At 32.2% G+C, this 17,081-nt stretch overlaps 1 protein-coding gene and 1 long non-coding RNA gene across 2 annotated transcripts in view; one reads left to right on the plus strand and one right to left on the minus strand.

The window, feature by feature from the left end:
- The window catches only part of slgA (proline dehydrogenase slgA), a 20,519-nt gene continuing 3,438 nt past the window's right edge, over window positions 1–17,081 (plus strand). Inside the window, exons 1-10 of the mRNA XM_029310168.2 lie at window positions 1–983; window positions 12,915–13,123; window positions 13,703–13,884; window positions 15,536–15,600; window positions 15,681–15,865; window positions 15,951–16,125; window positions 16,202–16,312; window positions 16,409–16,540; window positions 16,614–16,813; window positions 16,902–16,990. Coding sequence (XP_029166001.1) covers window positions 636–983; window positions 12,915–13,123; window positions 13,703–13,884; window positions 15,536–15,600; window positions 15,681–15,865; window positions 15,951–16,125; window positions 16,202–16,312; window positions 16,409–16,540; window positions 16,614–16,813; window positions 16,902–16,990 — 1,696 coding nt within the window. The 5' untranslated portion in view covers window positions 1–635. The remainder of the gene's footprint in view (window positions 984–12,914; window positions 13,124–13,702; window positions 13,885–15,535; window positions 15,601–15,680; window positions 15,866–15,950; window positions 16,126–16,201; window positions 16,313–16,408; window positions 16,541–16,613; window positions 16,814–16,901; window positions 16,991–17,081) is intronic.
- Window positions 5,610–7,110, minus strand: LOC114936847 (uncharacterized). Its single transcript, XR_003820783.2, has 3 exons — window positions 6,932–7,110; window positions 6,219–6,545; window positions 5,610–6,037 (listed from the first exon to the last, which is right to left on the minus strand). It is a non-coding gene; the product is annotated as an uncharacterized LOC114936847 (long non-coding RNA).

The following is a 17,081-nucleotide window of genomic DNA, read 5'->3' on the forward strand; positions in this document are numbered from 1 at the left end:
TAATCGGGGAACGAGGCGCGTAGGCGAAGTCAGATCGGGACGCGGCGCGTTATATTTAAGCCATCCGCGGACCCGGCGCCCCACGGTACGTTGTCGGACTCGGTGTCCCCGGTGAACGAAAATCAATATTTCCGTCGCGTTGCGAGGAGAAGAGAGAGAGCACACGGCGAACGGTCGCCATTATATTCCGTATACTATTATAAGCGCGCGATCGCGTCCTCTCTCTCTCTCTCTCTCTCTCACGCTCTGACGTCGAGCCTCCTACGTTCCGGCGTCACGACGACGGCGACGACGACGACCGCCGTCCCGTCATCATCGTCGTTCAGTTGCGCCGCGTCGCCGCGACTCGTGTACGTGAATTCCTTGGTTGGACACATTGCGCACGTTGCGCGATCACAAGACGAGAAGCGACCAGCAGTAGCAGCGGCGACATCCTGAACATCGTCCTCGGTGAGTCAATCATCCTTCTCTTTCTCTCTCTTTCTTTTTCCTACTCTCTCTCTCTCTCTCTCTATTCTAATCCTGCCATCCTTTCTTCCTCATCTGACGGAGAGCTGAAGCAGCCTCGGTGAGAAGACAGTTGTGTCTCCCTTTTTCTCTTCCTACTCCTTTTCAACTCCTCGCTCGCCGAGACGATGGCGTTCCTGAGGAGCGTGTCGCGACGATGTTGCGGTAGCAAGAAGCTGACCAAGTGCGGCGTGATCGGCCTCCTGGAGAACGCGGCGGCGTCGGCGACGACGGTGGCGAGGACACCGCCGTTGCGGCTGGTTACACAGGTGCGCGGTTACGCGACCTCCGGCGCCGACGCCGCCACTGACGTCAAGAAGCAGCAGCCGGCGGCGCCTCGCCAGGTCGACCCACTCGATTTAAAGTTTAACGACCCGATCGCCGCGTTCAAGAGCAAAACCACCATGGAGCTGATGCGCGCCTACGTTGTCTACCAGATGTGCTCCATCGAGTACATCGTGGAGAACAACATGAAGGTGAGTTCGCACATGTATATTTATGTGTTGTTCATTTGCGCCTTCGAAGTCGATCTGTGCTGATTTTTCGATAAATTAATATTTATAAATTTTTATTAATTTTAATTAAGATTGTATTAGATTGCAATCCAAGATTTCGTCTGTGTTCGGCTATTTGTGTAGGTAGCGTAGATCTCTTTCTAGTTTAGAAACAGAGGGAAATATTTCTGAATTACTCTTTTAACAATAAATTCCATTTTTTAATATATGTATATTAAATGTGCACCAAAAAGTGAGAACTTATATATGATATGCGAGAAGCTCGTTTTCCTATTTATTTAAAGGTAATTGCATCTGATTAATGCGGATGATAATTGATTTAAGTATTAGGAATATTTTTCATGATCGAAACGTAAGCGAAATGTTTTATTTATGAACTTGTGTGCGATAGAAATATAATGCAAATGTGATATATAATATTGAATATTTCGGTAATCGATAGTAACATTTCCTTTTAGATTTGTATGTCTAATATTTGTCGCAGATTCATATCCTTGAAAATATCAAAATCAGTCTTTGGCAAATGATATCAAAGTGATTTCAAAATGATTATTTTTATTACCTGATCTTGCATCAGGTAAAAAAGCATGAATCTAAGATAACGTGATTTTCTATTGCTACCTTATTTATACATAATTTATCCAGAAAAAAATTACGTCATGTACACTGAAAAAAGATGATTAACTTGACTAAACCGTTCAACTAAATTACTATTTTGTTAATTGAATATATTTAGTTAGTATTTATGTCAAATATACGTTTTGTTAGATATAATATGTTATATTTAATTTAAATATTTCTATATGTTCACTTAAAAAAATAATATTTTGTTGAACGATTTAGTCAAGTTAACAATTTTTTTGTATAATCGTGTATAATCTAAGAAAGAGAATCAGAAATTCAATTCCGATACTGAAATGAATCTTTTATGCAAGTTTAATAAGAATTGTCGATCATGTCATATAGACGGATCTTATTGTTAGATGATATTTCGTATTTTATAGTCGATTAGCCTTCCAAGAAAGCCTTTACGCATCCATTAAAGTCTTATCGTTCTTTCGTAAATACGTGTAATTCCGCTGCTATTGATATAAATCATGCATCATTCATGATTTATCGCGATCAGCCGATGTAATCGTGATTTTGCATTGATATCGTCGTGGGGAGTCCCTTAAAAAAAAAAAAAAGATAGATATTTAATTCGTCATTCATAATGTTTCATCGTTTTGGAACTTACGTAACGTTTCACACGCGATTTGCATTAAGCTGGCTAGGACGCGTTATTGATCTCACTATTGCCGGATCGACATAGGAATTTCGCCGCAAACTATCACCGCACAGTTGAAACATTTGTGTTAAATTTAAGAGATATTACATGTTCCAAACGGTCCACAGAAATTTTTGTGTTAATATAATATGGATATGTTAAATGGAAACACAAATACTGTGTTAATATTTTAATACAAAATAAATGCGAAACTTATAGTATTTTTTAAATAAATTTTGTGTAAACTTAGTTTTAATATAAAAATTAACTAAAAATATGTTAATTTTAGATTTTATCATACCTACTTATGTTATAAAATAAAAAATCAACATTTTATTCTGTAAATTTTAACAGATAAATCTTGTCACTAATAAAATAGAACATATTTATTGTGTAAAATTGGAAATAGATGCACATTGTATTATTTTTTCATCTTTTTTCAGTTATTTTAATAATTTAACGTTTAAATTCAACACAACGACACTATGTTAAATTAACACATGAATGTGTTAAATATTAATATAACACAAAAATTCTAACGGGTACCGTTTTTAATAAGAAAAATTGTTCTACTGTGTGACCAATTACATAACTCCTTCATGGTTAAGAATAGTTTAGGATGCAAAATTCAATTGTGTCTCTTTAATCGATCATGAAGAAAATTATCGATTCCGCGAATTTCTACTTCGTTATATAGAATATTAATATTATATAGTTTCTATTATACAATACAATTGCGTTATATATATATTTACAATTATTTTGCGTGATTTTAAATTAGGTATCATTGATTCAATTTAGAAATGTTGGTTTTTTCATTTATTTATTTATTTATTTGCCACTGAAAACGCGAATCAATTTCTTGTAGAATTAACTGAAAGAAAACAAAATTATTTTAATTGTGACTGTTTTTTTTTTCATATTGTAAAACGTTTATCTTTTATTTGTAAGTTAATCATGCAACATAAAAATGATTTTTTGTTGAAATATTTCAGTCATATTTGTGTGAGATAAAAACGATACGGTTTTAAATATATGTAAATGTTTCTAATTTTTAATTCATAAATGCTTCACAAGAAGTTTGCAGATAATAAGTATCGTTTACTTTAATTAGTAAATTTGTTAATTATGCATTATAAAAAATAATTTGTTGCAATTTTTACACATTGATTTTGACATAAAGACTATAACAAGAATGACTGAAGAATTTTAAAAAGCAATTTTAATTCATACAAATCTGTCTTTGCAAGAGTTTTGCAACTAAAAATGCCATTCAAATATTTGCTCTAATTAGAATTATCATAATTAGATTCAATAGTATGCATAATTGCGAACAGATAATCGACCATATGAATTACTTGTCTTTTGAGTATGCTTGTTTTTTTTCAATTTAAAATATATAAATTAAAAAATGAATGGTTATATAAGGAGACTTCACAATAAATGTAATGGGATCGTGTTTTTCTCCTAAATCATCGCAACAAGATAAAGTTTCAAGCATTTACCCTAATTCGATCCATTAGTGTGCACAATTGCGAAAAGATAATTAACCACGTATAAATCACTTGCCTTTTTTGTGTATACATGTTTTTTTCAGTTTAAAATATATAAGTTAAAAATAAACGATTATATAAGGAGTCTTTACAATAAATGTAATGCGATTGTGTTTTTCTCTTAAATCGTCACAAAGAGATAAAGTTTTCTTTACATTTACTTTACATTATAGATTTTCCACGCTTCTCAAGCTTTATTCGATTCTTAGAGCATACATGATGCAGAATGCATCGTTGCAAGATGCATCTTATTATACAACAAAATCACTGTATATCTATCTACTTGCCGAACTTTACGTAACATAAAATTACGCGCACATCGACCGCATTACTCATTGTGAACTCATGAACATATAGGTACAATCATTCGATAAATCATCCCGCCCGGATGTAAATGTTGTATTTGATTAACGTCTCGGTCGTTTGGCGACGAGACATAATTCACGGCAGGACGCAAAACGTTTTACGGTAACATATGACAGGAAATATATTTCTCTCTCTTTTCCGGAAACCACGATTCGACATAACGAACGAACTACTTTCTTCGTCTCTCACATTTCCGTATCGATCGTATCCGTTCAATGTCAGTTCTTCGTCATTGCGAGACGCAATAATTTTCATTGCAGACGAACGAAGTTAGATCGAGGTTTTAGAGACCCGAGTGTATTTCTGTCAAGAAAACCGCAAGTAAAACTGACAAAACCGGAAAAATGATTCGGTTTTCCCGAGACAATTTTAGTACGACTGCAAATTTTATCGCTATATATCTATAATAAAAGAAAAATAATTAAAACATAAGTTTTCTCTCAAACCATTAATTATTTGTCAACGACGTTCACTTTTTTAATAAAAAAATTGTCGACTTTATAATTCTCTAGATCTTGGATCGAGAAGAGTCCGAGTGATTCTTGGATAAAGAGCGCGTTTTTCGGGGGGCATTCTAATTTCTTCATAATTATTTAATTTCTAAACCGCATGAAAAAATATAGAAAAAGTCACGTGGTCGACCGTAAATAGTTAGCGAGTGAAAACTGCAGGCAAACTGCATGGTGCATATAGTCGTGCACCTCGCTGCGCCTATGCATCATCGATGCGATCCTAAGATTTTGATCTGACCCAAGGGATATTGGCCCCCCTTTAATTTTTTTTTGTGCCAGACTTTTGTTCAAACGTATGTCAGACTAGGCACATTTGTGCACGCTATATCTCTACTGCACTTTTCATAAAAATAGCACACAAATACATGTATTTGAATCACAATGTTGGCTGCAATAGCCATAAAAATTGATTTTTGAAAAATAAATTTTTACAAAGCTTGCAAGTTACGCGATTTTTAACATGTTAATTAAGAGTGAAATTTAGTCGTATTTTAATGCAACATTTGATTTATATGATGATTGTGGTTTTATTAAACTTCAATATTTTAAATAAATATTGAAATTTGGAACTTTAGTTGCTGTTAATGTTGCAATCAAGAATTTATTTCGTCTTTTTTTCTCTCTGTAATTGTTTTATTATTCTTCCACGAAGAGAATTTTTTCTTAGAATTTATATTGATAATTATGATAATCGTGAGATAATATAATATTAGAAAAATTTTATAAGAGTTTCTCTGATTAATATTTATCACAATAAAAAAATATTAACATGTACATAATAAAATCAATCGAACATATTTTATATCTTATTGTGATATTAATTTGATATTAATATTTTTTATTGTGGTAATTAAATATTAATAAAGAAATTCTATAAAATTCTTCCAATATCATATTGTTTTACGATTTTTACATTTTTTAATAGCTGTTTTTCAGGATAAATTCTAAGAGAAAATTCTCTCTGTATGTATATAGCAGAAACTTTATAACAGAAAAAAATACGCGCGTGTATAAGATCGAGCTTCGTATCGATTCTTCGTACATCGCTATGCAAATAAATCGGGTCGTTGCGCGTGACTTTTGCATCTCCCGCGAATTATTATTATTGCATTCGCGCTGATCTTGTTATGCAACAAGGCGTCGCCGCGTCTGCTGGTCGCGAGACTCGTGCATTGATTAGTCTTCCCGTCATCAAGAGTCATCCTTTCAGCATGCTATATGGTTGCAAAATCCTCTCCATCTTTTCCCTTTGATCGGCTTTTTGATGTTTAAACTCGTAGTCATTATTCAACAATATGAAACTTTGCCGAGCGCATCCTACGAATTATTTATTTGTCATATAAAATCGGGCGAAATTCCAACTCTCGAGCATTATTATTTTCGAATAAATAAATTTTCTTCAATGTTATACGAGGCGTTAATGTTCATGCGAATTCATTTGCGAAACATTCTGCCAAAATTTTTTCAAGGTTCATGTTGCATAACACTTTCGCATTACCTATGTCTCAATTCAGCTGTCTCGCCCAGGCAGTTGGGCAAACATTTCTTCCTTTGACCTCCTCTCTCAATAACCGGGTTTTAGAAATTTTTTGCTCTTTTTCGTTACATTCGGATTTCGGTCAATCCTGGTGCGTATATGCGAGTCTTCCTTCCAGCTGGTTTGACGTAGCACGTTTCGATATTAGTATAGTTATGTATCAATTATATAGGGTGCCCTACAATGTGTGTGAAGTTGGCATCTCATTTTGTGGGAACCCATAATTAAGAGCTCTGACTTTATTTATAATAGTTCTACACGCAACGTCTTATTTTGTCCTATATTTTCCTGATTAAAAACAGTTTTGATATAGTTTTTAGAATATAAAATTAAATTAGGGAATTAAAATTATGTACATAATAGAAATTCGACGAATTAAAATTATGTAATAAACATTCTCGAATTTCCATTATGTACATAATTTTAATTCTCTAATTTCAATTCCCTAATTTAACTGTATATTCTAAAAACTGTATGAAAATTGTTTTTAAAAAAATAGAACTGAAAATCGATTGATGTATCAACTTCGAACTCGAAAATATGCATTTTTCAAGCAAAATATAATTATTTCAAAAATTTTTTCATTGTTTTTTAATTATCAGATCTCTTCAGAAAGGTACTGTACATACCAAAAAACATTTTTTTTAATTTTATTTGTAAAACACAGAACTCACGCTACATTAGGTTGATGTCCCAGTTTGTCCTAAGGCATTTTCGTTGTTTTCTTTAAGGACCTGAACTATTTGCTTGAACTATCAGTAACTCTAGAACTATTGTAAATAAAATCAGCACTCTTAATTATCTATAAATTTTCATAAAATGAGACGCACTGTCCTACATGCATCTATACGAGACTAATCCGGCCAATTGGTCGATGACGACGATGAGAGTAGTTCCAAGGCTATCCAGTTCGTCTGGTGCTTCCTCGTGCGACCCCTGCCAGGGACAAGCGAATAATCTTTACGGGTTACCGGTTCAGAAAAAATTAGCCATTATCTAAATTTTAGCTATCTCTATATTGAACGTGAAATTTAGTTATCAAAATTTGTTTGCCTAAATTTTAACTATGATTACTAATATTTTTTAGCTATAGCATTCTCTGTTAAACTATAGCTAAAAATATTAGTGACCATAGCTAAAATTTAGTCATGATAATTAAAGTTCATATTGTAATATAATAAGGATAGTTAAAATGTAGGTATGATAGCTAATTTTTTATTCGTATTAATATATCGAATCGATTGTTTAAACAAGTGTCTGATCTCTCTCGGATCTATTGTAATGTTTTTTAGTTTATTTCCTTTTAAATTACTTGTAAATATATTATAGTACATAAAAATAACATTATTATAGTAATTAATATAAAGCTTGGAATTTTTTTATTTATATTTGGCGTTATTATAAGGATAAAATATAGCCATATTTGTCTTCTTTTACGGATTTTATTTTTCCTGTGTTGTTGTGCACGCCTGCAAATAAACCGGGAAACCCTGTCTGCGGATAAGAGACAGCGTGAAACACTCGAGATATCATATGACACCGATAATGACAGCTTGATTCAGAAAAACCAGTCGTTATCGATGCGTTCTATTTTTAAATATGCTCGATAAATATTTTAATTTAAGCAAATCTAATCAAGTATCTAAATCAAATGTTTCCTTCACATGCACTATGTACTATCTAGTCATTACTTAATAAATTACATCATCATTTTTATTGTTATATGTTTATATTAATTCATATTTCTTTATATTGCAATAGCAACAAAGAATCATCTTTGACTGTATTATTTACAGAATGCATTTATTTGATTTTTGTGAAAAAAATAGAATTTTTTTATTTAAAACGAAGCTCAACTTAATTAAACTCCAATGAATTTGAATAAATTTAATAAAATTGATAAAATTTAATTATATTTGATTTGAAATTGGAATTTAATATGGTGCATTTATGTGTACATATATATGAGTATTCCACGATTAATGCTTTTCTAATTGCATTGACAAATAATTAGAGCCTAGATAGTACATAGTGCATGTGAAGGAAACATTTGATTTAGATACTTGATTGGATTTGCTTAAATTAAAATATTTATCGAGCATATTTAAAAATAGAACGCATCGATAACGACTGGTTTTTCTGAATCAAGCTGTCATTATCGGTGTCATATGATATCTCGAGTGTTTCACGCTGTCTCTTATCCGCTGACAGGGTTTTCCGGTTTATTTGCAGGCGTGCACAACAACACAGGAAAAATAAAATCCGTAAAAGAAGGCAAATATGGCTATATTTTATCCTTATAATAACGCCAAATATAAATAATTTTGGATAAAGGATAATTTATCCTTAAAACAAAGTGCAAAATATTCTTGGTTGAAGCTGAAATTTACTTATAAATATTGCAAGAACAAGTGACAAGTGACAAGTGAGCATTGAATATAAGCGGTACTTTCAAATATACCTATATGTATATAATAAATAATTCTTAGTTCAAATGTGACTAAGTTTGTTTTTATCATATAACGAGTTTTGAAACAAGAATATATCTTAAGGATAAAATATACTTTACACAAACTTATTTATTATTAAGGCAAATGAAAATTTGTGATTACAAAGAGCATTCTATGCTTAAATCAATCAAATAGCGTTCAAGAATAAAAATATACTTGAATCAAGGATTCCTTTTTTTCTGTGTAGGTATATTTGAAAGTACCGCTTATATTCAATGCTCACTTGTCACTTGTCACTTGTTCTTGCAATATTTATAAGTAAATTTCAGCTTCAACCAAGAATATTTTGCACTTTGTTTTAAGGATAAATTATCCTTTATCCAAAATTATTTATATTTGGTGCTATTATAAGGATAAAATATACTTGAATCAAAGCATATTTGCATTCTCTCAAGGATACTGTTTTTTCTGTGTATGTATATAATAAATAATTCTTAGTTCAAATGTGACTAAGTTTGTTTTTATCATATAACGAGTTTTGAAACAAGAATATATCTTAAGGATAAAATATACTTTACACAAACTTATTTATTATTAAGGCAAATGAAAATTTGTGATTACAAAGAGCATTCTATGCTTAAATCAATCAAATAGCGTTCAAGAATAAAAATATACTTGAATCAAGGATTCCTTTTTTTCTGTAAATGTGCACGTGTATTGCATGATACAGAATAGCCCATAATACACTTATCTCTCTGTCAATATCAAATGACTCGACAAGTTTGAAGTGTGGAATCTGAATTCTTATCCTAAATCGATGATTAATATCTCAAAATAAATCTACAATTATTTATGACGGCAATGATAAGGGAACGTTATTAAAAATGTCAAATGGAGAGATGCATTTCTTTATTTTAGAGGGCAGTCTTGTAATTCAAGTATAGTCCTTTAGATTTATTCATGTTTCCAAAACTCAATTTTGTCCTTTATTTTTTATTTAGCGTTTTAATGTTTAATATCATATAGTATTAATTAGAACGTGAAAACATGAGAATTAATTAGAACGGAAACAACGGAATCTCTTATCCGGAATCTATTTAAGAAACCAAGGGTTTGTTCTAATATAATTTCGAATTAGTTTCAAACTATATAAGAATATATGTAAGCTTCTGATAAAATTGTTTTTTTTTTTCTGCTCGTCGATTTCTTTGGTCGCAAACTGATTTGGAAACATGTCGAAACAAAGCCCTAAAATTTTCAGGATTGTCCTTTATTTTCTCTTAGAAAATATGGTCATCGTATGCACATGTGTTTTCGAGGTCGGGAATTTTTCTAGATCCAATCGTCAGCTCGAATCGCAATCAGCACATATAATATCGCACACAGCTTATTATCACATTTCTCCAGTTACATCGATTTGAACCTTACACAAGACATAGACAATGCAGTTGAACGACCCATACAACTGCCAAGAAATGTATTTCTCACTTGTCAAACTTCAGTTAAATATGTATATATATTATTTGCAGCGAAATACATGAAAAAATATAAACAGTAGTAATTTGATTCACGCGGGAAGACAGAGATTTGATTAATGATTTTATTTCAATTATCTAGACACTCCTCTTTCTCGAATGACGTATGTAGTTAATAGCGCATCATCTTTAAACTTTAAACATTTATCTTATACGATGCTGGTCCATAGTCCGATGATTTTGGCACACGAGAATAATTTCGATTGATCTCGAGCGACTGCATAAACATGACGTTAGTGTCAAAGTCAACATTATTTGTAGGTTCCTTTAAACTTATGGCTGACGAATTCTATTGCACTTGTATATCGATATCATTACACTTCTACTTATTGTTCCAAAGTGTTTAGAACATTTTTTAATTTGAATTTTTCACATTTAATGTTATATTTATTTTCGCATTAGAATCTCGTCAGCAAAAAATAATTTATTGTACGGCAGATATCGAAGAGAAAGATTATCGTGCAATTTGTACGCACTGCTCGTAGGCTTATCAATAGGTATATATAACGTTGGCAAACTTTGGTAAGCTCCAGCAGCCTCTCGAGTTTGACAAACAACAATGACTTAAGTGACGCTGTTAAGTATATACTCTCCTCTGTCGACCACATCATCTATATAATACAAATCAACTTATATACATATCTATTTGCTTAACACTCGTAAGAATTTGCATTTCAAATTTGCTTTGTATTATTGTTTTACATAAACTATCATACCCTATTAATTACTATTACTATATACACAATCAGAATTATACAGTATTTTATATCTGCATCAGATCTACATAAAAAATTATTATGAAATTATTATTATGAATGAGAATATTGACTTTATATTGTTTTAATTGTGCTATTACAAAAATGTTTTTTAATTGTCGGAAAAATTCTCTGGAGCAAGATAGGGAAATCTTATGAATGACGATAAAATTAAAATCAACTTCCGCACGTACGCTCCTTCGTCTGTAAAATGTTTTCTCTGCCTCTTGGTCGCATTCCAATTTTATTTCTACGATTTCATCTGACGAAATCGATAAGGGAAGCAATTGCAATTAGCAACCTTCCCGCGTCTTATCGCAAGCAGTTTCTATTTTAATAACTCGACTAATCACACTTCTTCTTCCTCTTGCTTAAGCTCGAGTATTCTACTATGTATATTCTATTAATATTTTGCTTCTTATCCGTCATCATTTGGGGAATCATTAATTTCGATGATTTATATCGCAATTTCATTATTCTTATCTAAAAAATCTCTTATTCGATTTAATTGCTTCCTGCTTTAGCACGACAGATTTTAAATCTGTTCTTTCCCACAAATTTTCCGAAACAATTGTATATTTCTTGGCTATTTTATATAAAATAAAATAGGTGACATATACAGCTGCGTGTGTAAAATAATATATTCATTCTCTACAGTAATAAATGGAATATAGTCTTTATAGCTCGCATAGAAATTCGATATCTCGAAGCTTGCTTTGAATTCCACGTTTACTACATATTTAATAAAATATATTTTATTTTACGATGGCTAGAAGATCACGATGATACGAATCACGGAGTGTAAATTATGATACATCATTCTTATTATCAGGACATCGGTTTTAACGAGCAATTGACGTCGAGTTTGAACCTTCGTGAATATATTAGATATATATATTCAAATATGACGTATTTATATTTGTTTCTGCATATCGCATATCTTTACATTACGAGAGGGCAATAAAATTTTCATATAAAATGCAAATGTATGAAAATGTTATACTTTTCAATTGCTTGCAACTCCATTGAAAGAATAATATTATTATTATGCTTCTTATACATTATTATTATGTTTCTTACATCTAAAAAACCCTGTATATTACGCTTCTTATACATTTCGTGCTTTCCTTAAACTTGGCATTTAATATCAGACGGGATTATAATGGCGCATACTGAGAATACACACATGCGTCTTCTTAAGAGATCGATATTCGCATACCGAGAGTAAGCGTTTTCTCAAGAAATCGATATTCGGCAACCACCATCCACGTGATCGTTAGCCGCGATGTAACCTACATTTTTATTGCGAGGGCGTATTACATCTATATAAGACAACGTTTTCGTCTCTCCGAGCGATTACATAACGCTTCGAGGTTGAATTCTACGAACGAAAAATTAGCAGCAATTTTTGCATTCTTCTTCGCGTTATTTTACGCTCGCGTCTCGTGATATAGTCTCTTTTAAACAATATAAATTTGAATGGAATACATAAATCACACACATCTACCGTGAGACGGGAGGAAAAGAATGAACAATGTAATTGCTCTAGACTCTTGTTGCCATTGTGATTTATTTTACCTTTGTTTGATTTTCAAAATAAATTTATTTTTGATTGATTTATTTTATTATTTACATATTATTAATTTTATTATTATTTATATTATTTCTGAAGAAGCATAAAGCTATTTTTACATGTATTCATGAAATATGTATATTGTTATATTTGTCTCATGATTAAATTAAATTTTCTATAAAAAATTGCACTCAACTTTTTAATGAAAATTTACTGTGTAATTTAATTGTGCAGTTTTTTTTTAATTTCCTACTTTGATTGCAAAGATTTATATTGCTCGATCCATATATTATTGATTCGACGACACACTATATCTAATCGTTTGAAATTTAAATGCTGAACAGTTCATGAAACTGGCGAAAGCGATGTTGGGCGAGAAGCTGTTCACAAAGCTTATGAAGGCAACGTTCTACGGACACTTCGTTGCTGGAGAGGATGAGGTACAAATCACCCCAGTTTTGGACAGGTTACGACAATTTGGCGTAAAACCGATTCTGGATTATTCCGTCGAAGAAGACATTTCGCAGGAGGAGGCCGAACGACGCGAGATTCAGTAAGTATATTTATCTCATATATTTTCGTAGTAATTACATAATCATTGTCTTATGATCGAACGTTGATCTTTTGATTTTTTGTCAACGACGTCCTTGCGAAAGTAGCGCGCTTATTCTCTCGAATCCCTTCGTCAAATATATGAAATTTAATCCCACATATCGCTTTACAGCACCTTTCAACGGATGTATAATGCTAATATCAGGCACAGTTCTCTATTTACGTTCGCGTATCTTTTTTTTTTCTGTACGTAAAGAGAGGAAATCATGCTTTAATTTTCAATACATTTTGGAACAAAATTATTTGCATTAAAAATTAATACTGAGTAATAATTAATTAATTATAGTTAAAAGTTAAAAAAAAGTTAAAAAGTTGATAACTGATCTTAGTTAATATAATATGTATTAATTCTTAACTTCAATTAACAACCTGTCTACTATACACTTTGTTCGTTGTTTCATAACGACTTATCTTAATAAGTGTAATAGACAGGTAGCGAACTTAATACAGGTACAAATGGAGGTGTACAGCGATAATAATTGAAATAAATCCTGAATATTCGAACGTTTTCCCATTTCAGAGCCTCGGTATCAGAAGCGGGTGACGAGAAGAGAGAAGGTCCGCTGAAAAAGTACCACGTGGAAAAGTCGTTCGCCGATCGACGTTACAAGGTGTCATCGGCCAGGACGTATTTCTACCTGAACGAAGCGTCTTGTGAACGAAACATGGATATTTTCCTCAGATGCCTGGAGGCTGTGGCGAGTGAGTCATCAATTTTATTTTTAGATCTCTCTAAACACTTTAATTCTTCTCTTAATCCTTGTCTGACATTCCTTTGCTTTTGACTTTGATATGAATTATATAGAGTATCCATCCTTTAAAAAAGCAGTTTGCATAGCTGATGCATACGAATGCTTGTAATTTAATCCTCTTCTAAATTTTGAATTTAATAATATCGCTTTCTAATATTTTAAATTATACGTATATAGATATACTTTTTTAAATTAAAACTTAAATAATTTATACACATTTTTTTCCTATTTCAATCTACTTTGCAATTTTTTTAGTAAATAGAGGATCGCACAGTTAAAGATTAAATTTGCACGAAATGTAGTATCAGTTTATAAAGTGTTTTTTAACCTTCGGAATATTCGAATAATGTAGTTGAGCACATATTCTCGCTATCTACAGAAGTCGATACTCTGACTTTATAATCCAACAAGATTGTCGTATTACTATAATATTATTGTAGAACTTGATCATACATTATTATTTCACAAGCGCGATTACTCGTCAGAATTACATGTTAGGAATTGATATACCATGAAATCCATCGTTTTTCAAATGTTGCTTATGTTTTAATGAATACTAGTTACATTTTTAATAAAATTAATTAAATTAAATTAACATATAATTTACGATAATATTGATATTGAAATTAGTTAACATTAATAAAAAATTAATAAAATTTATAAATATAAAAATACGAACAAATAAAAGTGGAAAACAAGACGCAGAAATAATTGTCTTCAAAAGAATTATTAATTATCAAATCGTAATTTCGGTCTCTTTATTCGTATTATTTTTAGCAGCTGTTTAGAATCTTGTTATATTTATTTGTTAATAAAGTTTGATATAAAATTACTTTTAAGAAGATAATAATGATGCGAAAAATTATACCGCATAACGTTACCGCATAATTATGAGAAAATGCGGTAGCTGATGTTACGTGCAAAATCAATCTCCGTTTTTAGAAAATTTTCTTTTCTCGTTCACGCGAGATGGGTACTTTTTTTTATCGATAATATTACATTTTGCAGTCAATAAAAACGTCACATGCCCTTGTCGCGATCAATGACATCTCGACGACGATGGATCTTTTGAAATTCTACGAGTCAGAAATATATAGTTCTCTTGTAGTCTAAGCTATAAATATCGGTACGCGTGTGGGATTACTGGTTGCGTTTTCCAGCCAAATTATATGACATAACGTGTAACGAAAATATTTAATCTATAAAAGACTGCCGCAATTGGATTAAATCTTAAAAAAATTTAGAAATTAATAAACTATTAGGCGCAAGTCGATAAAGAGCCTGTATACATTTTTGTACAGAGGATGAAGTGAAGACTGTGCAGCTGAAATATCCCTCTCAGAATTTTACCACTCATGACCAAGCCGATCCTCGTCCTGGTAAGAAGAGACCTTTCCTTCTTTTTCCTTGAAATAATATTTTTTTCCATTTTATATTATCCTTAATTATCCAGATCCAGAAATATTAAGTATCTCTTTGCGCCTTTTCTTATAGAAAAAAATAATTTAGTTTAATATTATAAGATAACGCAGATATGTGTAACAGAAAATATATCTTATAATATACATATTTATAAATATATTTTATATCTATCTTTGCAGGTGCTTCGATGGGCATGGGCATCACAGCTGTCAAATTAACCGCGCTTGGTCGGCCGCAGCTTCTGGTTGGCAATTTTATTTTTTTTAGGAAGTCTAATTGCACTTGACTGTAAAACTCACGACTGATAGACAAATTGTATTTTAGCTTCAATTGTCAGAGGTAATTATGCGCGCACGGCAGTACATGTCGGACGTTATTGGCGGCGAGGGTGCTATTTTGGCTCAGCACGTGAAACCTGATGATTTTAGGAAAAAATTCGAAGAGGCACACATCAAAGACGAGGAATCGGTGCAAAAATTTCTTCAAAAAATTCAATCGGATAAAGAAGGGTACGCACAAAATCAAAATAAAAAATTGGAATGCTTTTTTTAGCATTTGTAATATCGCAAGTAATGGATATTTTTATCCACGCAGTGTGATTCACCTTTTCCCGTGGAGTGGTATTTTAGACGAAAATTATGAACTGAGCGAAACTTTCCAAGTACCTGATATTAAGACGGGCAAGATGGTCAGATTAATGTCGCAGCTTACGTCGAAAGAGGAGGAAATGTTTAGGAACATGATCAGACGTTTGAATAATATTGTCATGGTATGCATAATAATTTTTTTCTTTTTTATTTATCGATTAAAGTTTTATCCTGACTAAATAAATAATTTTTTTTCAGGTGGCTGATAGTCTAGATGTTCGTATTATGATAGATGCGGAACAGACGTACTTTCAACCGGCCATTTCTCGCCTGACGTTGGAGATGATGCGCAAGTACAATACGAAAAAGGTATTGTTTTAACGTTCTCAGGAGATCGCGACGTTATCACTTAGCTACTTTTCAGTGAATGATATTCTCACTGCCAAATATCGGTCTACTTCTCAGGCTGTGGTATTCAACACTTACCAAACGTATCTGCAAGAAGCGTATAACGAGGTGAAAACGGATCTCGAACAAGCGGAACGTCAAAACTTTTATTTTGGTGCTAAACTTGTTCGCGGCGCGTATATTGAACAGGTTGGCAGATAAATCTCGTATTTGTTTAATTGAGTTTATTAAAGGCGAAGGTATCAAAGGAGTTCTTATTTAGGAAAGAGCGAGAGCAGCAGCTATGGGTTATCCAGACCCTACGAATCCCACGTATGAGGCGACGACCGAGTCCTATCACAGAACGCTCATGGAGTGCTTGAGGCGGATGAAACAGTATAAGGACAAGGGACTGGATCCTAAAAAAATAGGAATTATGGTCGCCTCGCACAACGAGGATACTGTGCGTTTTGCGATCGAGAAGTGAGTGCCGCCGCAATTTTGCTCCGCATCCTTTCTTTTGTTGCGAACAGACGTATACATAAATGAACTAATCTTTTTATGGTTTTAGAATGAAAGAAATCGGAATTTCACCGGAGGATAAGGTTATATGTTTCGGTCAATTATTAGGAATGTGTGACTACATAACATTTCCATTAGGTAAATAGAGATATTTAAAGCTTAAATTTTTTTGTCGCATTATCGTGCGATAAAGGATAATATAAAACGATATGCATGATTCGATTAATAT

Source organism: Nylanderia fulva, unplaced genomic scaffold, assembly GCF_048542155.1.
Source record: "Nylanderia fulva isolate GAGA-0341 unplaced genomic scaffold, ASM4854215v1 Scaffold11, whole genome shotgun sequence".
Classification (NCBI taxonomy): domain Eukaryota; kingdom Metazoa; phylum Arthropoda; class Insecta; order Hymenoptera; family Formicidae; genus Nylanderia; species Nylanderia fulva.